Source organism: Lepidochelys olivacea (genome assembly GCF_965140295.1).
Source record: "Lepidochelys olivacea isolate rLepOli2 genome assembly, chromosome: 13".
NCBI classification, from domain to species: Eukaryota; Metazoa; Chordata; order Testudines; family Cheloniidae; genus Lepidochelys; species Lepidochelys olivacea.
Window position 1 is genome coordinate 19,869,822 of NC_140423.1, and position 25,829 is coordinate 19,895,650.

General features: G+C 46.5%; 1 protein-coding gene across 1 annotated transcript in view; it reads right to left on the reverse strand.

Annotated features, from left to right (window-relative positions):
- LOC311529662 (adenosine deaminase-like) overlaps positions 1-25,403 on the reverse strand; it is a 30,871-nt gene extending 5,468 nt beyond the window's left edge. Inside the window, exons 1-8 of the mRNA XM_084645803.1 lie at positions 25,271-25,403; positions 15,717-15,778; positions 11,432-11,554; positions 10,777-10,920; positions 9,451-9,566; positions 4,929-5,053; positions 780-851; positions 285-386 (exon numbers count right to left, since the gene is read on the reverse strand). Coding sequence (XP_084501929.1) covers positions 285-386; positions 780-851; positions 4,929-5,053; positions 9,451-9,566; positions 10,777-10,920; positions 11,432-11,554; positions 15,717-15,778; positions 25,271-25,318 — 792 coding nt within the window. The 5' untranslated portion in view covers positions 25,319-25,403. The remainder of the gene's footprint in view (positions 1-284; positions 387-779; positions 852-4,928; positions 5,054-9,450; positions 9,567-10,776; positions 10,921-11,431; positions 11,555-15,716; positions 15,779-25,270) is intronic.
- Between the last annotated feature and the right edge of the window lie 426 nt (positions 25,404-25,829).

The following is a 25,829-nucleotide window of genomic DNA, read 5'->3' on the forward strand; positions in this document are numbered from 1 at the left end:
AAACTTGTATCCCCTCACCAGCCTAGTCAGTTAAACGCTGGAGCCTTGTATGTCTGGTTTCCACCAAGAGTCTCAGCTAAATTCAAACTGTGGTGTGGCGAGCGGATTTCACTCTAAATGCTGTTAGCACTTGGACTCCAGGTAGCAGCAATTTCACCCCTATAGTAAAGGCATTTACGTCCATGTTCATTATCTAAAGTGCTGACTTGTCATACAATGCAAATGAGGGCTGATCTCTCACTCTCAGACAGAACGATCCCCACCCCTGCAAAATTAGTGATTACCTCAAAATGCATCTTCCTACCCAACAGCTCCCTATAAAGGGCTGGATCTTCCAGGACACGGTAGCCATGGCCAATCCGCTCGGTCTTCAGGACATTGATTGCCTGTAGAGAATAGAAAACATGTAAAGTCTCTCTTAGCTCTGTGCAAGGGCCTGACTCCTGCTCCCCAGAGGATTAGACAGGCCCACAGGAGCTCCTGAGCCCTCCAAGCCCCAAACCAGGACTCCAATCCACGCCTGCATGCATGACATGGGGGCCCAGTTCCTAGGAGAGCCTGCTCCTTCCAAGCGCTATATGAGGCTTGATCTCCGGATCCCTCTTTGTATGATGCACAGACTCTGCTCCCTTAGAGCAATGGGGGGATTTGGCTCCAAGGGGCTACTGAGTGATGGGCCAGGATTTGGCCCTAGCTACCTTTGTCCCCTGCATTACAATACAGAGTATTTTGCAGCTCTGCTGTAACTTATTCCACTGCCCTGCGCTGGGGTTTCTTACCTCCTTGATGACAGATGGTGCCCCAACCTCCCCAGCATGGACAGTGCGATGAATGCCACATCTTTCAGCTTCCTGGAAAAGCCCACAAGAAGCAAAGAGTGAAAACACTGCTGTGGGTTTGGGGAGGCACAGAGGCCGGGGGTAGGGGGGGAGAAGGGATGTGAACAAACTATCAGGACAGCAGCCCCACCACTGACTTCTCTCTGCCTTTAAGACAGAACGAATGCTTTCAACAGACCATTAGGCTGAGAGCTCCAACCCCAGGAGTAACAACTGTGGAGCAACACAATCAAAACAAGAAGAAAATCAATTACCAATCTCACACAGCGTAGGAGCTGGGTAGGTGAGTGTCTGGGAAGCCCAGCCAGCACTAGGGGATGAAAGCAGTCACCAGCTGGCAGTTATTCATAGCCCACATGCAGCAAGTTCGGTGAGTCTCAGTCCAGTCCCTGGTGTCCACATCACACAAACACCCCCACAACTACAGTACAACTGTCTCTGTTGCTGGCAGTCTCAGCAGACAGGCCAAGGACTAACTGAGCCATGGAGGCCGACCTGTCCTCTCCTCCCCTTGAGGCACGCTGGCTGAGGTGACGGGGCAAGGGGGAAGCTCCCACTGCTGTGGCCTCTGCCGTACCTGTTCTAGAGAGGAGGGCCTGCTGTCTCAGGAGCTCTTAGCTTGGCACCTTCCATCAGTCACACACACACACACAGGTTGCTGTAGCTGTTTGGTATTACTGAATTTTTCAGGTGCTTTGTGAATTTTCCACTTGGTTTGCACTGCATATCCAGGCTCCGCTCTAAACTACTGGGTAAGACACGGCTCAGCTTGGTATGTTAATAAGAAAAGCCCTAGATGCATCCACTTGAAATTAAACCGAGACTCCCTGTGTCTGCAGTGATAGCTTTGTTTTAACAGACTCTTGTCTTATGTCCTGCACAGAACAGGGACTCAGACAGTTACCCCGAAGGCTGACCATTCAGTCAGGGCTAAGCTTACCAGTCCTTCCCTTCACACTGGCCTTTCACTCATGTGGGAAAATGCTAATTTGGGGAGTTCTAAGGATGAACAGATTAATCCAACCCCCGCTGAAATCTATGGAATGACTCCAGCATGTTTTGGATTGGCCTCTGAACTACCAGAGCGAAATGCTTCTCCTACTGATCCCTATGATTGATTAAGTAAGAGTGAACGAGAGTTTTGCCATTGACTTCAATGAAGCATGACACGGCCTTCAGGGCTCTGAGCAATGTGTTTCAGAGAACTCAGAGGCAACGATTTAAGACAAAGATTCTGTGCTCAGGCAAAACTCCTTCCATTCCATCAGTTCCAGTTACCTGCTCTTTCATTAAGAACCAATGTGTCTGCTCACTTTTATTGTTTATTTACCTATCCCCCTTTGGTGCACTACGCGGATTAGAAAACAGCGAGATGGGCAGGAATTTCTGTGGGGTTGTGCACTGGGGAGGAGGGAAGCCAGGAATCTCTCTCCCACCTCCACTCTTAGAGTATGTCTACACCGCAATCACAGGCACGGCTGGAGCTCGGGCAGACGTACGGGAGTAGATTTAATCTAGCTAGCTCAGGTTCCAGAGCAGTGAAGCTGCAGTAGCACACACTTCAGTGTGGGGTAGCTGCCCAAGAATGACACAGGGCTACAGATAGGTCTGCACAGTCCACACCAAAGCACGTGCTCTCACACCTTCACTGCTCCTCGATCTGAGATAGCTGGATTAAAGCTTAGCTCAGGTATGTCTACATGAACTGCAATCACACCCCTTGATTGCTATAAAGACGTCCCCTCCAAACAGCCTCCTCTGACTCTAAATAACCCAGAACTTCCCAACCAAGGAGACTGTCCATTCCTCTCTGCATGCTTCTTTGATTTACAACATCACTTACCTAGGACTTTAGCACAAGCTAATTATCTAAAGTCACAGCTTCAAGATCTTTACATGGCTTCCCTCCATGATCTCCCCACAACCTACTGCAGGCAAGTCACAAACAGAACTCTCCCTGCTATCCCCAACTGTAGTGACAGTCATTGACTCCTCCCAGCCAGAGTTTAAATGGCAACACAACTGAAAACTGGGAACATGGGTCCAAAGGCAGACATCGGATCCCTTCATCATAAGCCTCTCATTTCATAAGTCATATTATCCATTCTACTGTTGATGCGTGAAGCTCCAATGTGAGGGCAATTTAGAAAAGGATATGGCAAATTGCCGGCACAATTATGATGGGTCCCACACTTCCTCTTCTTGGGGGGGTGGTGGTTCAGGGCGCAGTTTCCTGCCCCTGAACTAGGGTATCTACTGTCCCACTAGTAACCCAGAGAAGGGTAGTGGAGAGGGAGGGACAGCGGTAAACCACTTGAACTAGTGCTTCCTTCCTCTGGACTACTTCCCTCTCCTGCTCTTCAGCTTGTGGGGCTTCCTGCCCTCTCTGTCTGCACAAGCCGGGTGTATCTTTACCTAGGGTCTTGGTCTTCTAGCCAGCCATGGCACTTCTCCAAACTGCTCTCTGCTCCAACTCCAAACCACTCTACTCCAACTCCTTCCCCTGGCTGATTGAAGCAGGAGGGTTTTATCAGGTGACTAGCTTCAGGTGCTGTAATTGGCTTCAGGTGCTTTTAATTAATCTATGGAAACCTTTCTTCCCTCTACAGGGAATAAGGCTTCTCCTCATCCTGGGACTTACATATCTCTCCTATATCACTCTCCTCCTGCCGTCTGGCCATGCTGTATCACAGGGAGCATTCTACTTTCATGCTGGCTGAGAAAGCCTGACAAATTGGAACTTTTGTTCCTTCCGTGTTTCTCTGAGTCTGAATGAGACGCTGGCTTTCAGACAAGAACACGTCAAATCCTTCAGGTTGAGACATTTGGACTTTGAGACCCCACGCATAGGCAAGCTAGCTATCAATTGATAAACTGTTACTTTCCATCCCGTTTTATCAGCCTTTAAACTACGTGGATGTAACGTGATAAGCAACTAATTGATTCGTCTTGTATAATGCAAGTATAACAGTTGCACAAGATGAAGGTACAGCTGCTTGATTAGTGCTCATGACAAGGAACTTCAGCATGTTAGAAAGGATAAGAAACTGCTACGTAAGTAATATCTTATCAGTAAGTGCTTAATGGAAAGATGATAGCAAGTGAGAAACTGCATGGATTTCAAAAATGGCACTGGGCATTTATGCAAGGAGACACCGATTGTGAAAGTGCAGGTGCTCAAGGCCATGCAAAACAAAGTAAATTTCTTCCATACTCTTCCCCTCACCCTCAAGTTTTTGCTTGCACATTAGGACATTTGTAATGATTCCCATGACAACCACAGACGGCAGTCGGACTGTTAACTACAACAATATACCCCTGAGATATCCCTGATTCTACCTCAACCAATCACCTGACACCCACACTATTTTTAAAGCCAGTGTCCTCTCAGGCTGGGTTCCTGAGCACCCTCAGCTCCCACTGACCTATGCCAATCATGTAACTTCTTAAAATACAATCACCCCTAGAGTCCTAAAATCCTGAAATACAGATGGGAGATATTTGTATGGGGCTTCCTTTTTAAGCTACAGCATCATCTAGTTAAAAAGAATACATTTGAGGAAAGAAATCTCCTCCAATACCATCATCTTAGTTTATTACAATGGAAAAAACTTTGAACATATTTTTACACTGTTTATCTAATTGATTTAGTCTCTGCATTTTACTCAGCTGGAGGCAGTGAAGATGCACTAGCCGATTTCATATTTGGTATGGAGTTCTGATCCTGCAAATCAACGTAAGCAGGCAGCCCTATGCAGATTCACTGGAGCGCCCAGGCGGATCTGAATGCAGGATCATTTTATCTTCCATTTCACTTTGTGGTTCTGTGCACCAGCTCAATGCTGAAGAACCAAAGTTGTAAATGCAGCTGGAACACATTTAAATAAATACATCTCTTTATACTTAAATCATGTATATACTCTATAATTAATTTACAAACCAAATTAAAAGTAATATTTCTACTATGCCAATAAAACACTTCTAGTAATTTTAAGACATGATTTTTAAGTCCTACGGGCCACTTTTGGTCCGAACTACTTGCCAGAAAGAAATTGATACAAGATTTTTCAAGAAGCTCATTGAACAAACCTCATAAGCCTTCCTATGCTCTGGGAAGGTCTCAGCCACCAACAACTCATCCCCAGCCAGGTCTATGGCTACCACCGTATTGTTCCGGTATTTCTTACACAGCTCCACCACCTCCAATGACCAGCCTGGAACGAAGAGCAGCAGGATTCAGGAAAAACCTTCCACCAGGGTCACCCCTGAGCTCTTGTCCAAACCGATGTGGTTGTTCACCGGGCACTGGACACTATTGGAAGACATCATTTTGGGCTGGATGGACCATTGGTCTGACTCAGTATGGCCGTTCTTATGTTTTTATGAATAGAAAAATTAAGTTCATTTCCAGGATTTCCCCCAAGTTTGAAGCCCTATAAAAAGCAACAAAACCCTAGAGACAGATTTACAGACCAGAGCCAGAGAGGAAGAGCCCCACCAACAAGCGAGCTCACTGCCTGTAAAGATGGTAGACATGATAGGTTTTAGCCCTGGTTATTAGGCCTTCCAAGGGGGAGCCCTTCGTTATCATTACAGCCCTTGACAAGAGCAAAACTCCATGAGTCAGCCCCAGTAGGTTGTATTATGTTGTGACTTTGCACTTTAGAATGTATGTGCCTGACTATATAGTATGGGAAGAACTCCCAGCTGCAAACCCCTGCTTTCTCATTACCACAGGTCAGACAAAAGGGGTGGGGATGGGGTGGGCAGAGAAATCCTGTTTAAAATGGAAGGGTCATGCACTAGATGGATCTACACCCATACTACCATCATCTGGAGTTACACTCTGGGCATTAAGTGCAATGGCAGAAACATAATAATCCTAAGAGTTAACTGCTATTGCACTCTTTTCATCCATAGATCCAACAGCGCTAAGTCTAAAGAAGGTAAAAGTATTATCCCTGTTTTATCGAGGAGAAGACCAAGGCACAGAGGAGTGAAGTGATTTGTCCAAGGTCCAGAGTAGGTCAGGACAAAAGCCAGGATTAGAACCCAGCTCTCCTGATCCCCAGTTGGGTGTGCTAGTTATTTATGTACTGAGGTTTGTACTAACGACGCAAACAAGCACCCATCCCAAGCTCTAGGCACCATTTGCAAACCCTTAGAAGAACGATCCATACATTGCACACTAGTTTTCAACTCACTGAGGGCATTAACCTGGCAGCAACGTGAACAAAAAAAAAATCAACCCAACTAAACCATCCCTCCTACACGCAGCTGGGAAGACCAAGACCTACATAAAAAACAAAACAGCATTTAGCTGGGCACAGGGCAATCATTGCTCAGAGCAGCAGGGGCATTGTGTCTTTTAACATGTGTAGAGAAAATGATATTTTCCATACAAAGAAGCAGCATAAGAAAAAGAGCATCAAGGGACAGGATTCTATTCCCAAGGCTACATTTGACTGTGGAGGGGGGTGAGGAAGGCCTTTTCTTCCACAGCAGTGCATCTGGAGGTGCCAGATGAGATCCCTGCTTACCCCTTTGTAAATATTCCTCTCCAAGTCTAGATTTATAGGAAGCAATTAAAAAAAGATTCATCTAAACCACTTTCTGAGGACTACACAACCATCCAGATTCCCTGAGTGAAAGTGTAAGCCCATGGACAGCCTGCTGTGAAGATAAGCAAGTTTCAATGATGCCAATGGATGGAAACAGGCAGTTCTGCTTTGGAGATGGAAGAAAATGCCACTCTCTCTTAGGAGATAATGAAGGAAAAGATGAAAAGTCCAGAGGTGAAGAATTCAGGTGCTCCAGGCTCCACTGGCAGATTTAATTTCGGAGTGCTGCCAACAGCATGAGGAGCACAGCACTTCCCTTAAAGCCCTTACTCACTGCCCTTTGGGTTTGGAGAAATCAGAGAAAACTTCTAAAAATATTAAACTAAAACGGGGAGGAGGGCAGACACAAAGGTGTGGTCGACTCCAAGATTAAATTCAACACAGCTCAGAAACACAGAGGGTGGCAGCAACAGGAGGGCAGAAGTTATGAAAAAAGAGAGAAGTAAAAGCAGTAACTGACTAGGAAACATGAGGCTTTTCTAGATGTGTCTGTCATCTCATTTAGTCTTTCTGAAGGACCTTCAGAGTTAAGACAGCAGGGGACACACTTGCTGAAGGCCCCTAACAATGCACCTGCAGTACTGCCTGGCTTTCAGGGACAAGGGCTCTGTGGCATAGACACTATAGAGTTTGCATGTGGGCAAACAGATGAGCTGGCAAACCTAGTGGGCACACATTCATTGGCCCTTTAAAAACACAGCCTGGAATGGCACCTGAAAGGTTTTTCTGTAACTATATGTGCTTCGTGTCTTGGAAGTGATGGGCTGATCACAGTTACAGGAGGGAAAAACAGAGAACGACTGCATCTGCCAAGTAACAGCAATCCACGCTTTAACTGCTCAGAGAAGAGTCTACACACTACCACACTGAGCATGAGGTCTATGATGATGGCCAGAGGAAATTATGGAAGTGACCACTCACTACAGAAATACCTGCCGCTAGTTTGGATCTGCAAAAAGAAAAGGAGTACTTGTGGCACCTTAGAGACTAACAAATTTATTTGAGCATAAGCTTTCATGAGCTACAGCTCACTTCATCGGATCACTTCATATAGGATCATTTCCCACCTTTTTAGATATAGACCTGCCAGACATTACTAGTATGCCTTTTCACCACCCATCTACTAAGTATCCCGAGGCAACTGTTCAGCAAGGATTTCAAAATGTCAGTACATGCCTTTGTTTATGAAAGGTTAAGTTATTGCAAAATTGTTTCCTAGTCTTCCTGATTGTGCTATTTCTAGAATGCAGCACGTCAAGATAATATAGAAAATTGGCTGACTTACCATATAACCCCTGTTTTAGATAACTGTATCAGCTATGGATAAGTATTTTATTTATAGAAGTCAATGAGTTTAAGGCCAGATTTTAAAAGATATTTAGATGCATTAAAATGCAGATAGGCACCTGGTAGGATTTTCAAAAATGTTTAGGCACCTTTCGAAATCTCACTAGGCACCAGGCTGCATTTTCAGGCACCTACATACATTTAAAATTTTGGCCTTTAGTGAATGTGGCTTAGTGTATTTCACCTGTTTTTTGGACCTGGTCCTGCATAGAGTATGGAAACAACAGGTTATTTAGTTAGCCCTCATCATAACCAGACAATGGAAGTGCAGTCATTGTATAATTGTTCTCCTTGCCCATGGAATGTTTCCAACTTGAGCATCTACTCTGCAGCTTTACTTGAAGTACTGCCAGGTATCTTTGTTACTGCTTTTAAGTACTGATCATTTTTGTTCTACACTGTGCTTTGGGATGGTGGGAACAGCACTATCTGATAAACATTTCCAACCCCACCTCCCAAAGGAGTCCAGAAATTTGTTTCATTCTCAACTAGGAGCTCAGGTTTCCCCATCTTTCTCATGGAATGGCATAATACTGAACGAGGTTCCAGTATGGACTGAAGCAGTGTATTTCAAGGGTTTGGTTTGTTTAATATCAGAATTAGAAGAAGGCATATTATACATGGTATTTCAATACATAACTAATAGTCTCTTCACAAGCAACCTGTCTGCCCTGAATCCCAGTTATAATAAGCAATCCCTTAACCAGGCCACATCTCCTCTAAACCCAGCTGGAGCTGTCCTGCATCACTCTACCCAGCTCTTGGTTTTTATTTTAAAGCTAGCTGCAGGAAATGGAAATGAATGACATCCACTCCACTTAACCTCTATTTCGCATCCACAAATTCATCTCTGCAAGGCAGGCCCAATGTTTCTTCCTTTTTCACCTTGTATCTTGTCCTAAGGGGTACTAAACACCAGGAGAGAACAGAGCCAGAGGCAGCCATGCAGTGAGCCTGAAAGGCCCCCATGGAACATATCTCCAAGTCCACACAGCCACCACCTGCACATGGGGCTCACCGTAGACACTGCTTCCCTCCTGAGGGGCCCTCTCAACAAAACACTAACAAAAGAGTGACATTCAAAGCTTCCCGATGGGAGGAGTGGGGCCATAGAACTAGAATACATTGCTCTCTTGGGTTCAAACACCTGACATGGATTGTGTATATTTCTAAAGAGACAGAAATGCCACAAAGCAGTCTTTGCTGCTCTAAGAGCTGCTGCTTCCAACTGATACGCCAGAGCATGTACCCTACCCCACAAAGTGCCTTTGACTAACCTGGGCACAACTCTAAGCTGGTCAGAAATTGCTTTTTGCAGAAATAGGGAAAACTGAGCTGGCATCCTTCAATCCTGAAACTGGGGAGATGTCAGATTTACCCGCCCCCCAGAGAGAAAAGACCTGGAAATCACTGAGTGGGTATGAAGAGTGTCTTCTCCTCCCTTCGTCTCTCTCTTCCACCAGCACCTACACGGGAAATAGTCATCACCTTCCCACGGCACTGAGACAACATTCAAATCAGAACTGAGCAACTGATGCTTCCCTAACATTTCCCCAAAGGATCGCAATTCAAGGCATTTCACACACCCCTCAAAGGGTCAGGAAAGGAGGGAGCAGAGCAGCAGGTGAACTGTAATACATTACTTGGCATATGGCGCATGCAGCATAGAATAGACCTGGCTTTGATGTTGAAATGCCTTTCTCCATCCTGTAATCCCTGATTAACAAGGTGAACCACTTCATCCGGAGTGAGGTCGCCCCTGTGGGAAGAAAACTTAGAAGTTAGCTAGCAAGCTTGTGAGGTTCGATACCCCAGCAATCCCAGAGGAAGAGAAACTGCTTCCCTAATGTAACATCACTGAGCTGGCTGTATTATTGCTGTATGCTGTAAAATACAGGAGAATCCAAACACTGCCCAACCAATGTGACCACGCTGGCAAAATGCCAGAAAGCTAAGGGCCACATTTATATAAAAAAAAGGAGTACACTGCAGCCACCCTCATGTTGAACACTGGACCAGCCCCCTCAGAGCAAGAGGGAGCATGGTCTGCCAGGAACTGTAGTTTCAGGGCCAGATTTACAAAGGCACCTAATAGCACTTACAAAAGTGTCTAAGCAGGTTAGGCCCCTGACTCCCTTAGGTGCATCTGTGATCTCCCTTTGCGCCTATATGCAGCACTAGCCTCCTTTGTAACTGAGGTCCTCAGTGACCCACATCTGTTTGGAGGATGAGGGAGGCAGCACGGCAGAGCTGCGTGGGATGCAAGTTGTCCTGAGAGATGCACTTTCACAAACCCCGCGCTCGATCTCCGCATTTCTTTAAATAAATGAACCAGTTTGCCAGCTGGGGAAGAAGAACTTTTTTTCTTTTGGCCAAAAAGTCTTAACATGCAGAGCTTTGCACTATCCTGGCAGCAGTGAGCGGTGTGACACAAAAAGCCACAGAAGCCTCAAACCATGTTTTGTGAGAAATCCCAGAGCTCTTCTTGCAAAGCTCAGGGCTGGTTTACTTAGCGACAAGCTGTTCTAAAGAGCACAGATGACATAGAAAGATAGACTGAGAGCTACAAGGGCTGCTCCCAAAGGCTCAGCCCACTAACTTTGCTGATAGAAAAGGTTACATTGTGGTTGGGGTGGGGATGTGTATCTGAACTGTGGTGACTTCTTGAAGGGGGTGCAGCTTAAGCCAAAAATCTAACAGCTGTTTCCCACAGGCAAGACAATGCCCCTGGGGCAATCTGTCCTCAGAAGAGGGCAGCAGATGGAGCAGTTACCAGAGGAAGAACATTTTTAGGGGGGAAGGAAAAGCGTATACATGACTATTACTGAATTCCAGATAGAAATAAAAGGTGTGCTGCCTCCCTCCGGTCCTGGGAGCAAAACTCTGTTCTCCATTTGCTGGTCAGTGGCTTTCGCGCAGATCTCAGCGTGCTCTGTTGGCACAGTCTTACGCTTTACGGATTCACTTACTCTTCTTGGTCCCATGGAACAGGATGAACTTTGCAGTTGGCTAGGAGGTGAGGGCTGTACCTGACCTCAACATAGATGACACCTTCTTTTGCTTTCATTTCTACAAACTCATAGGCTATTCTTCTCACAGCATCGCGGTCCCCCCTGTAAGGAAAAGAACAGGATTAGTCTGATTTATGAGTTCTCAGCAACTTATGGGCTGCTGATCAACAAGATAGGGGAGAGTGGACCTGCTGAGGGTCTGAATGCTTCCCAAGAGGCATCCCCGACTCACCAGCACATGAAAATTCATCACACACTTAGAGAAATTAGAATGCAAGAGTCCTTTGGCTTGGAAGCGACCTATCTAGTGAGTCATTTAGCTTCTCTCCCTGCATGGTGCCAGGACTGACTGCATCATCTCTAAACCAGCTGGGCAAAAGCCTACTCCCCCACTTCCCAGGAACCAGTGATTTTTTTCAGATAAGCAAATAAAATACCATGATGTTATCAATCATCATTATCATAGTAAAGGGAAATGAATACATTTTGTAGCTTAGAGTCTCCCAAGCAAGCATTCTCAGGACCATTCAAGCCCCAAATCGGCAATTCTAGCTTGCAGATGCCTGAAACCGATAAGAAACTTGCAGCGGTTACCAGGCAATAAGTTACTTACGCAATGGCAGGCAGGTAGAGAGCAAACTTTTCTAGAAACTGGGTGAGAGTGAGTGGCTCCGTGTAACTGACATGCTGCAAGAGGTCTTCAACAGTGTCACCAGGGAGCGGAATTCCTCTTTTCCTGGAAATCGATAAACATTTCACTTTTCTATTTCTCCACAGAACAGATACAGCACAGAAAAAAGGTATCTCACATATGTGCCTCTGGAGCTCCACCCAGATAAGAGAGGACTCTGATCTCTATCCCCAACAACAACAGACCCAGAACTATCCAAAGAAACTGAGCCAAACAGAACCTCTCTTTTCCTGATGCCTTGGTACTTCCTAGTCCTGGAAGCATAATTGACAAATTATTTCAAGAAAGAAATTTCCAGCCCCCTTTATATAGGCTCAAGAGCTGCCAAACATCGGATTGCTTTTATCTGAACTGAGCCACGGAACCTTCTCAGGTTTGCCTGTTACTAGTCTCTAAGAGCCAGTCAACCTTGACCTTTCTGCTGAGGCTGCGAACAATTGTGATGTCGTTTCTCTGACGTGGAAATCTTTGCACTGTGAACCAAAGCTGACACCCACAAGCCCCTTCATAGAGAAGCCACCAAAGAGCATCCAGATAGGAAAGCCCTTCCATTGCTACCAAAAGTGGGCTGTCTCTGAGCTTGTGAGCTGGAGGGGAAAGGCTCCAGATCTCAATACCAAGGCCTTGGCCTTCTCCAGTTCCAACAGCCAACTACACAACCTATCTTAGCCCCACCCGGATAAGAGAGGAGACTGATCTCTATCAACAATGCAGCAACAACAGATCCAGAACTATCCAAAGAAATAGAACCAAAACAGAACCTCTCTTTTCCTGGTGCCTCGGTACTTCCTGGTCCCGGAAGCATAAATGCCTAATTATTTCATGAAAGTAATTTTCCACCCCAATTATACATAGTCAAGAGCTGCCAACAAACTTCGGATTGCATGTCTAAACTGAGCCACGGAACCTTCTCAGGATTGCCAGTCGCTAGTCTCCAAAAGCTGGTCAATCCTTAACCTTTCTGCTGAGGCTGCCAACAATAGACAACAATTGTGATGTGGTTTCTCAGATGCGGAAATCTTTACACTGTGAACCAAAGCTGACACCCAAGCCCCTTCTCAGAGAAGCCACCAAAGAGCATCCAGATAGGAAAGCCCTTCCATTGCTACCAAAAGTGGGCTGTCTCTGAGCTTGTGAGCTAGAGGGGAAAAACTCCAGATCTCATTTCCGAGGACTTGGCCTTCTCCAGTTCCAACAGCCAACTACACAACCTATCTGCAGGAAAATAGCGTGACTGATATTGCTCCTCTGCTCAATGTACACACATGTTTTATTGCTCTGTGGTGTAGGAAATCTATGCTATGTTCACAGTTCAATGGCAAACGCAGTTACCACAGATTAAAACCCTGGCACTCAGCATACATCATTCATTACTGTTAAGGATTACTCTTTTCACATTGCCCTTTCCACTCTGATGACACATCGTTTGTTTAGTTTAAATGACAGACACCTCCAAGCCATGCCCTACATTGAACACTGTCCTTCCTGAGCCCGTGAACAGGCCCTAATCCTATCCTCATTCAAATCCTTCCTGCAGGCCTTTCTCTGTCTATGGTACACTTAACTACAGTGGGCTGGATGCAGGGTAATTTGGGATCATCTACACATATAAAGATATAAGACTTAGACACACTAGACTGTGTGGAAGTCAACATATGCACCGTAAAAGGTGGATGAGTACAGTCAAGCCTGACAGAATTCAAACCTGTGCTTTCAGGGAGTCTACGCAGGGATTGCAAACACAAGACTTAGAGCACCAATGCAGAGTCTCTCTCATGTGTCACTACAACATTGTATTATTTGGATGTAGTCAAATTGAGTCAATCACCGCCCAGCAACTTTATTTATTTGCTGTTTGAGCTGTACCAAGCAGTTTTCGTGTCATGATCACTAAGTCATGATCACAAGCAGTATTCTATGCTTGGGGCCAGATTTTCAAAGCAGACTCCTAGACTGCCCCCACAAAATGCTGTCCCTGCACAAAAACCAGCATGCATTTTTGCTCTACCCTGAACTGAGCACTATATGTTGGGAGTGGTAGATTTTGTAGGCTCCAGCTTTACAGTAGATATAAAAATAGCTCCAGTCACCTCCATTTATACAAGCATGGGGCAACCCTGGACTCCTGCCAAGTTGCAAGCACAGTTCCCTCTGGTGGTTGAAGTATGGACACTCCCATTTACAAGAGTCAAGAGAATCCCCCAGGTAACCATACAACCCAATCACCCACATTGCCATAAGGAAGTAGAAAAGCTCCAGAGAGTCAGATGTGTCAATGAATCCCTCACATGCACAGGATACCTATCCATACACTGAAATCTTTAACCCACTCCTTTGATCCTACAATATGTATAGATGGGTGAAATCAAGGGGAATTCTTACACAACATACCAAAGGGGCATCCAGCAATTAATGAGAAGGATTTTCTTGATGCACCTTCTGAATATTTATCTTGGCTGCATCGCAGAAACTATTGCAAGTTCTGAAGGCACCTTAGTCCTGGCCTGAGAAGTAATTTTTTTCCCCCCCCACAAAAATATTTTATCAAATCCTCCAACCCATCCATTTTAGATGATGCCACATCTGTTCCATTTTTACTGGAAATTGCTTTAATGGCTAAAGCCCCCACAACTATGTTGAAGTGTTATTTGTTGGGACATGGGCAAGAACCTGCAAAGGCTGGTTGTTAGATTCAACCTAATCATGACGTTCTTGATAACAGGGATTTCCGCCACACTTTAGAAATCTGGCATTGTTTGCCAATGTCCTTTATCTTTAAATGAAACTTCTTCCAGGTGTGAAAGTTTATGTTTATCTTGTTTAAAATTATAGAGCTAGGTCCTCAAGTTGTTAATTATTTACCTTGCCACTCATCAAGTGTATGTGTCAATTAACCAGAGTTTGCCTCCCCTACAGAGCCCATCTGCTCCTTCTTGCTTGGATGGGCTCTGTAGCCAGCAATGAAGCCATAGCACTGAAGATTTTTCTTGGCAATGGGTTACATCTAGAGTGAGGCAATTTTTTTTTTTGCACAGAACCCTTTTTTTCCCCACTCCAAAACAAAAACAAAAAACAATCCCACAGAGTCAGGTCAAATTTGGTGTTCTGGAGAAAAAAGTTTCAACTTTTCTTCATTTTGGAATTTCCCTCCATTTTAAACAGATTTTCAAATTTTCAAAATCAAAACCAAATGTTATGGCTGACATGACACAAACCGTTTTTTCCAACATTTCAGTTTGGCAAAAATTTCAAAACATTTTCTTTTCAGGTCAACCCAAAACTATTTTTTTTTCAGGTCTGCTCCTGAACTGAATATCCAATTATTTACACAGCCCTAATTATACCATCAGGTTTTGAGATGGCAATGCAGGATCAAACAGAAAATTTACACTGAGTGCTAAGAGAAAAAACCCCTGCTGAAAACACAAACACTAGCATTAGTAGTGTGGCAAGTACAACTGACCCAGCCAATTGCTTTCTACAGACCAGGGACTGGCAGTCAACTAAAAGGGACAGCTGGTGGCAATGCTGGTGAGCTAGCGTTGTTTGCACGTTGCAAAACTCTATTAATGAGACAGAACACTGCGCTGTTTTACGTATATATTTAGAAATGGACTCATAACTCATTCTTTCTAAATTTGTTTGAAAGCCTGACCACAAAATCTGTTTCCCCATCTAACCTGTTAGTGTTGTTGTTTATAGCTCTGTTTGGTTTGTGGCTTATGAGCATAAGGAGATGGGCACTAGGTCACTGTTTGGTTACATATTTGACACCAATTCAATCCAGTTTCCCTACTACACTACTAGAAAGTGGTCAGCTCTGTGCATCATGCACTCAGTCACAGTGCTGGTTTACACTCCGACTAGGACATGCTGGTGACAGCCATTTGTTGTTTGCACATTTCAAGCAGAGTTTCCTGGACGGACATGGACAGTGAACTTTTGAGAACTGGGTGGAGACATACAGTGCTCTATAGGACAGTTTGGCTGGCAGGGCTCAGTAAAAAAAAATCCTTGTCTTTGTCAGGTAAAATCATGCTAATGGAAAGTATTATAATTGTAACTAACACAGGACTAATCAGCAAGGACAGGGCCAAATTCTAGGAATTTTCTTTTTTCAACAGAGGTGCCTCTGTCCAGGAAATCTTTACAAATCAAAGCACCAGCTAAACACACTGAAGCAAACTGTTATTTTTAAACATCTTACTTGCCAAAGTATAAGATTGTTTCTGGCTTAATGGCTCCATCCAGGTGGACATGAAGTTCTACCTGTAATAATAATAATAAAAAAAACAAAGAACAATGACACATTCATAAAACTGTGAAAGTAATCTCTGGATCAGAATATGCTATAAATATAGCCAGTATGGTGGAGTCACAAGATGGGAGCTAAAAGAGAGAACATAGAAAGCTACTCAATATAGAAAAGAAACATAATAAGTGTATGGGGGGGGTGTTGTTGGTTTTGTTTTTAAATGTCTGAAAATTGACAGAATTGGATTCATTGTTCTTCCCAGAGGTCACATTTTTAACATTCCCTCACAAGCAAACTATTTACAGGAATCTTAACACTGCTCAGGAAATTGTCCTATTCACATTTGGTCCCATAATGAGTTGGGGTGGAGAGGGGAGACTTTGTTTCTAACTTGCTCCAGCTTGATATTCATAACCTCTTAAACTAGTGGCTCTCAGCCTTTCCAAATTACTGTACTCTTTCAGGAGTATGATTTGTCTTATATACCCTCAAGTTTCTCCTCACTTAAAAACTACTTACTTTCAAAATCAGATATAAAAATACAAAAAAGTGTCACAGCAGACTATTACTGAAAAATTGCTGACTTTCTCATTTTTACCATATAATTATAAAATAAATCAATTGGAATATAAATATTGTACTTACATTTCAGTGTACGGTATATAGAGCAGTATAAACAAGTCATTGTATGAAATTTTAGTTTGTACTGACTTCGCTAGTGCTTTTTATGTAACCTGTTGTAAAACTAGGCAAATATCTAGATGAGTTGATGTACCCCCTGGAAGACCTCTGCGCACCCCCAGGGGTACGTGTACACTGACTTGAGAACCACTGTCTTAAATGCTGACTAATCCTGATTTCTGCTTGCTGAGAATGCCATTCCATAAGCACCTCAGTTTCTCAACCAAAAGCTACCCTTGCTTTGATCATGTTTCAAAATGGTGCTTTAGTTTAGACCCATTACACTTGAGACAATAGCCCAAATCACCTTTAATTCTAAACCTCTGCTTGCCACACACTTTCAGAGATAAATAATTTCTGCTAGGAGCAAGACCTCTTGGAAGATAAAAGACTGGTACCTTTTCAACACGCGGTGGATGTTGCAGATTATTTGCACTTGTCCTTGTTGATTTCTTTCATCAGATTTCTTTTGGCCCAAACCTCCAATTTGTCTAGGTCACTCTGGACCTTAACCCTACCCTCCAGCGTATCTACCTCTCCCCGCATCTTAGTGTCATCTGCGAACTTGTGAGGGTGCAATTAATCCCATCATCCAGATCATTAATAAGGAAGTTGAACAAAACCGGCCCCAGGACCAACCCCCGGGGCTCTCCACTTGATACCAGCTGCCAACTAGATATCGAGCTGTTGATCACTACCCATTGAGCCCAACAATCTAGCAAGCTTTCTATCCACCTTACAGTCCATTCATCAAAGCCATACTTTTTTAACTTACTGGCAAGAATACTGTGGGAGACGTTATCAAAAGCTTTGCTAAAGTCAAAATATATCACATCCACCGCTTTCCCCATATCCACAGAGCCAGTTATCTCATCATAGAAGGCAATCAAGTTGGTCAGGCATGACTTGCCCTTGTTGAATCCATGTTGACTGTTCCTGATCACCTTCCTCTCATCCAAGTGCTTCAAAATGGATTCCTTGAGGACCTGCTCCAGGATTTTGCCAGGGACTGAAGTGAGGCTGACTGGTCTTTAGTTCTCCAGGTTCTCTTTCTTCCCTTTTTTAAATATGGACACTGTATTTGCCTTTTTCCAATCATCCGGGACCTCCCCCGACATGAATTTTCAAAGATAATGGCCAATGGCTCTGCAATCATATCAGCCAACTCCCTCAGCACCCTCGGATGCATTGGATCTGGACCTATGGACTTAGGCATGTCCAGCTTTTCTAAATAGTCCTTAACCTATTCTTTCACCACTGAGGGCTGCTCACCTCCTCCCCATACTGTGTTGCCCAGTGCAGCAGTCTGGGAGCTGACCTTGTCTGTGAAGACCGAGGCAAAAAAAGCATTGAGTACTTCAGCTTTTTCCACGTCATCTGTCACTATGTTGCCTCCCCTAATCAGTAAGGGTCCCACACTTTCCCTGACCTTCTTGTTGCTAACATACCTGTAGAAACCCTTCTTGTTACCCTTCATATCCCTTGCTAGCTGCAACTCCAATTGTGCCTTGGCCTTCCTGATTACACCCCTGCATGCTCTAGCAATATTTTTATACTCCTCACTAGTCATCTGTCCAAATTTCCACTTCTTGTAAGCTTCCTTTTTGAGTTTAAGATCACCAAAGATTTCACTGTTAAGCCAAGCTGGTCGCCTGCCATATTTGCTATTCTTTCTGCACATTGGGATGGTTTGTTCCTGCGCCCTCAATAAGGCTTTTTTAAAATACAGCCAGCTCTTCTGGACTCCTTGTCCCCTCATATTAGCTTCCCAGGGGATCCTGCCCATCAGTTCCCTAAGGGAGTCAAAGTCTGCTTTTCTGAAGTCGAGGGTCCATATTTTGCTGCTCGCCTTTCTTCCTTTTGTCAGGATCCTGAACTCAACCATCTCATGGTCACTGCTGCCTAGGCTGCCACCCACTTCTACTTCCCCTACCAATTCTTCCCTGTTTGTAAGTAGCAGGTCAAGAGGAGCACGGCTCCTAGTTGGTTCCTCCAGCACTTGTACCAGGCAGTTGTACCCAACACTCTCCAAAAACTTCCTGGATTGTCTGTGCATTGCTGTATTGCTCTCCCAGCAGATATCAGGATGATTGAAGTCCCCCATTAGAACCAGGGCCTGTGATCTGGAAACTTCAGTTAGTTGTCCGAAGAAAGCCTTGTCTACCTCATCCTTCTGATCCGGTGGTCTATAGCACACGCCCACAACGACATCACCCTTGTTGCTCTCACCTCTAAGCTTAACCCAAAGACTCAACAGGCTTTTCTCCAGTTTCAAACTGGAGCTCTGAGCAATCATACCGCTCTCTTACATACAATGCAACTCCTCCACCTTTCCTCCCGTACATGTCCTTCCTGAACAGTTTATACTCATCCATGACAGTGCTCCAGTCATGTGAACTGCCCCACCAAGTTTCTGTTATTCCAGTCACGTCATAGTTCCTTGATTGTACCAGGACTTCCAATTCTTCCTGCTTGTTTCCCAGGCTTCTTGCGTTCATGTACATGCACCTAAGATAACTAGCCAATTGCCCTACTTTCTCAGTATGAATCAGGAGACTTCCCATCTTGTACCCTCCTCCTTGTGTTTCCTCCCGGTATCCCACTTCCCCACTTACTTCTGGGCTTAGGTCACCATCCCCCGGTGAACCTAATTTAAAGCCCTCCTCACTAGGTTAGCAAGCCTGCCTGCGAAGATGCTTTTCCCTCTCTTCATTAGGTGGATCCCATCTCTTCCTAGCAATCCTTCTTCCCGGAACAGCATCCCATGGTCGAAGAATCCAAAGCCCTCTCTCAGACACCACCTGGGTAACCACGCATTCACCTCCACAATTGGACGGTCCCTACCTGGGCCTTTTCTTTTAACAGAGAGGATGGACAAGAACATGACTTTCACCTCAAAGTCCTTTATCCTTCTTCCCAGAGCCACGTAGTCTGCGGTGATCCGCTCAAGGTCATTCTTGGCGGTATCATTGGTGCCCACGTGGAGAAGTAGGAAGGGCAACTAAAATGATTCGGGGTTTGGAACGGGTCCCATATGAGGAGAGATTAAAGAGGCTAGGACTTTTCAGCTTGGAAAAGAGGAGACTAAAGGGGGATATGATAAAGGTATATAAATCATGAGTGGTGTGGAGAAAGTGAATAAGGAAAAGTTATTTACTTGTTCCCATAATATAAGAACTAGGGGCCACCAAATGAAATTAATGGGCAGCAGGTTTAAAACAAATAAAAGGAAGTTCTTCTTCACTCAGCACACAGTCAATCTGTGGAACTCCTTGCCTGAGGAGGTTGTGAAGGCTAGGACATAACAGGGTTTAAAAGAGAACTGGATAAATTCATGGAAGTTAAGTCCATTAATGGCTATTAGCCAGGATGGGTAAGGAATGGTGTCCCTAGCCTCTGTTTGTCAGATGGTGGAGATGGATGGCAGGAGAGAGATCACTTGATCATTACCTGTTAGGTTCACTCCCTCTGGGGCATCTGGCATTGGCCATTGTCAGTAGACAGAATACTGGGCTGGATGGATCTTTGATCTGACCCAGTATGGCCATTCTTATGTTCTTATGGGTAGTGGTCTGAGGTCTTGATCAGTCTCGGCAAACACTCCGTCACATCCTGGATTCTAGCTCCAGGCAAGCAGCACGCTTCTCGAGTCTCCCAGTCTGATCAGAAAATGGATGACTCCGTCCCCCTTAGAAAGGAGTCCCCGACCATCATCACCCTTGGGAGTGGTGGTCATGGAACCTCCACCCCTAGGACAATGCATCCCATGCCTTCTGGCCAATGGGGGTCTCCTTCTGATATCTTCCCTCAGAGGGCTCTTCCAAATCCTTCTCCGCAGTAGTACCTGTACAGAGAGCCTGAAAACGGTTTCACACCTCTAGCTGCATTGGAGGTACATAGGTTCTCCTCTTTCTTCCTCTGGCGGTCACATGCTGCCAATATTCTTCCTCGCTCTGCACTGCACTCGCTGATTCTTCAGCATGTTTTGCTTCCAGAACCAAACACTGACTTTTAGCCCGAAAATCTTCATTTTCTCTGATGCAATGCAGGGTTGATACCTGGTTCTCAAGTCTTCTAACCTTCTTTTCCCATATGCAGACCAGCTTGCACTTCGTACAGACGAAGTCACGTCTGTCCTCTGGGCGAAACACAAACATGGCACATTCTGAGCAGGTCACAACAACTGATCACTCACTATCTGTGTCTTCCTTCGAAGAGGTTCCTCATATGTTGTATGTACTCTCTCAGGAGCCTGAAAGGCAGAAACACTCTGTGCGAACTCCCCACAGGCAAACTCCCTCTGTTTGCCTGTCCTCGGTTCACTGCTCACTTGGTTCGCAACTGGCTGCCTTTTTATAAGGCTGCTGGCTCGAAGCAGGTGGCCTGGCTCAAAGCCTTCCCTCCAATCAACCACTCAAGGCCCACCTGGAACAAAGCACGCCGAATTCACACTTTTCAGTCAAACACCCACAGGGTCAAACTGTCACACTATTCAAACAAACAAGCACATGGTCAAACAAATGGTCACAGCAGACAGTTGAATATTCACCCCACCAGCTCACCCCACTAGCTTCACAACATTCAGGTCTAAATACAGTACAAATTCTTTTTCTTCGACTGAGCTTTCCAGCAATAGGTCTCTCATATTCTGGCACTCATGTTTCGTTCATTTACTTTTAATAACACATACAGACAACCTCTGCCAGCAGGCTTTATTGTTTTTTATTCTAGGGAGGCATTCAGTTTCTAGGGAGATGGATGCAATACAAGAACCCAGATAGACAAGGTCAAAACCTGGTCATTCACAGGCATGAGATTTCTACCCATACATAATTATATGGTTCTAATAATTAGGACAAGGACCAGAATAGAATGAGCTGTGGGGGGCAAGATAGGGAGCAGAGGACAGGGGCAACAATAGAAGGAGAGAGGTGGCAGTAGGGAAGGAGGGATGGGAGTCAAGTTGGAAGAAGCTAGCAAGAGGGACAGGAGTGAAGGATGTGAATGGAAGAAAGTGCAGCAGCAGGAGGGAGCTGTAGATCATGCAGAGCACAAAGTGATACAGATCCTGGATCCGTCCTCCTCAAAATGTAAAAACCTGGCAAGTTTTGAATTATTGGGCTCCAATTCCATTCAATGACTGAGGCTTCACAGAGGCATCACTCCTTGAGCGTTTTGGTGGCCGCACAACCCTTTGATGAAATTATAGGCTTGAGGCTCATGATCCATATTTATTCCATATTGTGCCATGTACAAAATCCTAGCAACATGCATCTACATGTTCCTAGCTCATCTCAAACATTTCCTGCAAAAGCGACCCACAAGTGCAGTACTTTCATGGAAGTGACAGCAACATTAAGTAACTTCCTTTAAACTGTGGGCTATCTGCCTCTACCCTCTGTTGGTATTGTAAACAAGACACTTGTAAACTGCAGCAGGAAAGTAACAAGGTTCCACTCCATGTCTCCGGGAGAGGGTTCTCTCCCCCTCAAATACCTTGCAATAAAACAGGGTTAAAGAAATTGGGCGAGGAGCATCTGAGCAACTCCACCCAAAGTAGAGTGCAACTTGGAAGAAAAAAGCCCAGCACCATCAGGTTCCCAGGGCTGTAAGAACTACCCAAAGCTAACTGGAGCCTTGTCTCTCCAAATGAAATGGACAAGTGGGGAACTGGATAAGCGCAGGACTTTTCTTATTGTTTATAATGGCGGGTTACTTCTTTGTTTCACTCTGCCTCCTTGGGACTGGGGAAATGTACAGGGGTTTTATTTTGCGGGATACCATTCCCTTTCCCAGAAACTCTTCTGCCAGATGCTGTTGGTTCTTGAGGAAGTGGATGACTGTTACAAAGATCTAGCTCTTCTTCCACCCTATGCAGTCCAGACATCCAGTGATGCCTCATCCACCTTCACCACTGCTGGGGAACCTGGCCCTCATCCACTGGGTCCATTGTTGGCTCTCACTCATTACCCTGAGCAGGGACCCTTATCAGGTACTACTTCAAAGTCTCCATTGATAGGCAAAGGGGTGCACACACTGACCCCATCTGGCACCACCTGCAGGGCCACCCCAAAAATGTGTGAATTTACAGCATTGAGCCACATCTGGGAACTTTGCTACACGATGCCTGGTGCAACATCATGAACCATGACACTCTGGTTGGCACAGTGGTCCTCAGTAGACTATGTGTGTTTGATGATTTTCCCAATGTATATAGGGGACATGACCTTTCTAACCATCAGGAACATTTCTGGAACAGTGGATTGTCCCAATAGGAGTGGTGGAGGCAAACAACTTAATTAGTTTTGAGAGAGAGCTGGACAAATTTATGAGTGTGACTGTATGACGGGGCTGCTTGTGATGGTAGGAGGCAGGGCTCAACAGCCCTGGAGCTCTCTCCAGTTTATGTCACTAAATGGTCATGCTTTAGGCTTTCAGCTGGCTACCTGAAGCGGTCAGGAAGGGATTCCAATTGTATTCTGAGGTGGAGGGGGGGTTAAATCTTCTTCCTTGGAAGCATCAGGGATGGCCACAACTGGAATGGGACATTGGACAGAGTGGGCCGGGGCTTTGAGGTGGCACCAAGCATTCTCTCTCTGAGGTGCTTGACTGCTTGGTTCTTGCTCACATGCTCAGGGTCTAACTGATCACCACATGTGTAGACTGGAAGAAGTTTATGTTAATATAAATTGTCAGTATTAAACATGTCAGATCTTAACAGCAAGTGTACAGAAAATGCTGTTGCTGAGACAGAAGCCACATACTGCTGTCTCATCTCTCCTCTGTTACTTTGTGTTGGGTGTCTGTCACCATTTAAAAAAGGTCCCTGTCTCACACGTTGAACTTTGGAGGGTTCGGAGTAATGCCCGCCCTACATTAGAAGTGCCTGGGATGTATTATGGAATGATAACTCAACTGCAATGCTACATGTCTATTGGACAGCATCTGTACTCCTGTTCCCTCCTCACATTCCTCCCCTGGATCCACCCCTGGCCACGCTGCTTGGGACTGTGAGCGCCCTGTCTGCTGTGCAGGGGGTGGGAGGGGAGCTGATGTCAGGTGTCCCCTCCCCCTGCCCAAGTACCTGGTCTCCACTGAGCCAGGGTGACAGGTCAGAGGGGAATCTGTGCTGCTGCCTCTTTGGGTCCAGAATTGCCAGCAGCTGCTAGTGTCTGAACAAGCCTTCAGACTCCTGATCCTGAATGCTGTCTTAAAGAGACAGCTTGCTCATAAAAAGAAAAGGAGTACTTGTGGCACCTTAAAGAGACTAACAAATTTATTTGAGCATAAGCTTTCGTGAGCTACAGCTCACTTCATCGGATTCACCTGAAGTGAGCTGTAGCTCACGAAAGCTTATGCTCAAATAAATGTGTTAATCTCTCAGGTGCCACAAGTACTCCTTTTCTTTTTGCGAATACAGACTAACACAGCTGCTAATCTGAAGCTTGCTCATATACTCACTTAGGCCCATACCCTTTCTTAATGATTTCCATCATTCTGTTCGCTTTTTTGACTGCCATAGCATATTGGGTGGATGTTTTCAGAAAACTACCCACAATGACTCCAAAATCTCTTTCTTGAGCTAATTTAGACCCCATCAGTTTATATGTATAGTTGGGATTATGTTTTCCAATGTGCATTACTTTGTGTTTCTCACACACTCTGTGACACACTCCCCTCAACATACACATACACACACTCCCTCTCACACACATGCACTCTCTCTCACACTCCCCACACACATTGTCTCTCACACACTACCCCAAGAACCAACATGCACGCTGTCTTTCACTTACACACAATCTTTCACACACATGCACGCACTCACACACGCTCTCTGCACACACACACTCTCTCTCACACACACAGTGTCCCTCACACAGTCCCCCCAACACACACAAAACCAGCACTCCCTGCATCTAGGTCATTTTCCCCACCTGGGCTGGGCGGTGAGGAACAGGAGCTGCTGCTCTCTTGCCTTCTCCTTATGCAGCCCAGGTAGGGAAAGTGACCTGGATGCAGGGAGCCCTGATGTCATTCCTCGCTCTCCCCCCACACAGCCTCTTAGGGGTGTGCGGGGCAGAGGAGCAGCAGTTCCAGGGGGAGCAAGCAACAAGGCCAGCTGCTCTGTGCATCCAGGTCAGTTTCCCTATGTGGGTGTAGGAGGAGGATGAAGGGGTTAGAGGCGAAGGGGTCACAGTGCAGGGGCTAGGGGCGCAGAAGGGGAGGACAGGGGTTGGGATGAAGGGGGTACAGTGCAGGGGTTAGGGGCACAGGAGTTAGGCCAAAGGGGGTGTAGGGATTGGGGGCACAGGAAGGGAGTGGAGAGATTAGGGGCACAGTGTAGGGGTTAGGGCACAGGAGGGGGCAGGGGTTGGGGTGCAGGGACTGGTGCGCAGGAGGGGGCAGGCATTAGAGGCACAGTGCAGGGTTAGGGGTGAAGGGAGAGTGGTGAGACTGGGGAGCCCATGGGGGCGCGGGGCAATGGGGGGGGGCGCCACGCCCACGGGGGCCAGAGGCACCAAAATGCAAGTTCGCCCAGGGTGCCATTTCCCCTAAGGCCGGCCCTGGTGGTGGCGGCGGCCACGAATCTGGCTCTAGGCAGAGGTGCGAGGGGCAGGGGGAGAGAGAGAGCCCCCCACTGCCCCGGGGGGCAGGCACGTGCCGGGGTGCGGGGGGCTGCCCCACCGCGGAGCCGCCCGCCCACGGAAGGGACGCAGCCCCCGGCTCGGACCCAGGAGCACCCAGCACGGGGCAGGCAGCCGGCGCCCGGCTCAGAGCCGCAGCTCGCTGCCCGGCCCGGCCGTGCTGACCCGCTCGCTCACCTTAGGCAGGTCGAAGACGGGCGCCCCCTGCCCCGCGCCGCGCTCCATGCTGCAGCCGCGGCCCCCCTCCAGCCCGCTCTGGCGGGACAGCGGGGCTGCCGAGCGCCTGGAGCCCGGCCCCGCCCAGCGCTCGGGCCGGCCCCGCCTCCCGGACAGCCGCCCGCGCCCTTTCCTGAGGCCCACCGGCCCCTGGGTGCTCCGCTGGGCGGGGAATCGCTGCAGCCTGGGCCGGCCCCCAGACCCCGCTCCCCTCTGCAGCCCGGGGCTCGCGCACGCACCTCCCTGGCAAGCAGCTTCCTCCTCTCTCCCCCAAACACCCGGGCCCCTCAGATCCCCTACAACTCCCCCGCCCGCCTCTCCGCTCCCTACTGGAGGCTTGGCGGAGGTGCCCGCTGTCCGGAGAAGCCCTGAGGTGGGCTGCAGTGAGTGAGGCTGGGGGCTGCTGCTGGGTTGAAGGAGAGGAGATGACGCCTGCAGCCAGGGCCCACGGTGCCACCATCGCCAGCCCTGTCAGACCCGTCGCACCCTGGCACAAAGCAGGGAAGAGAGAGAAAACCAG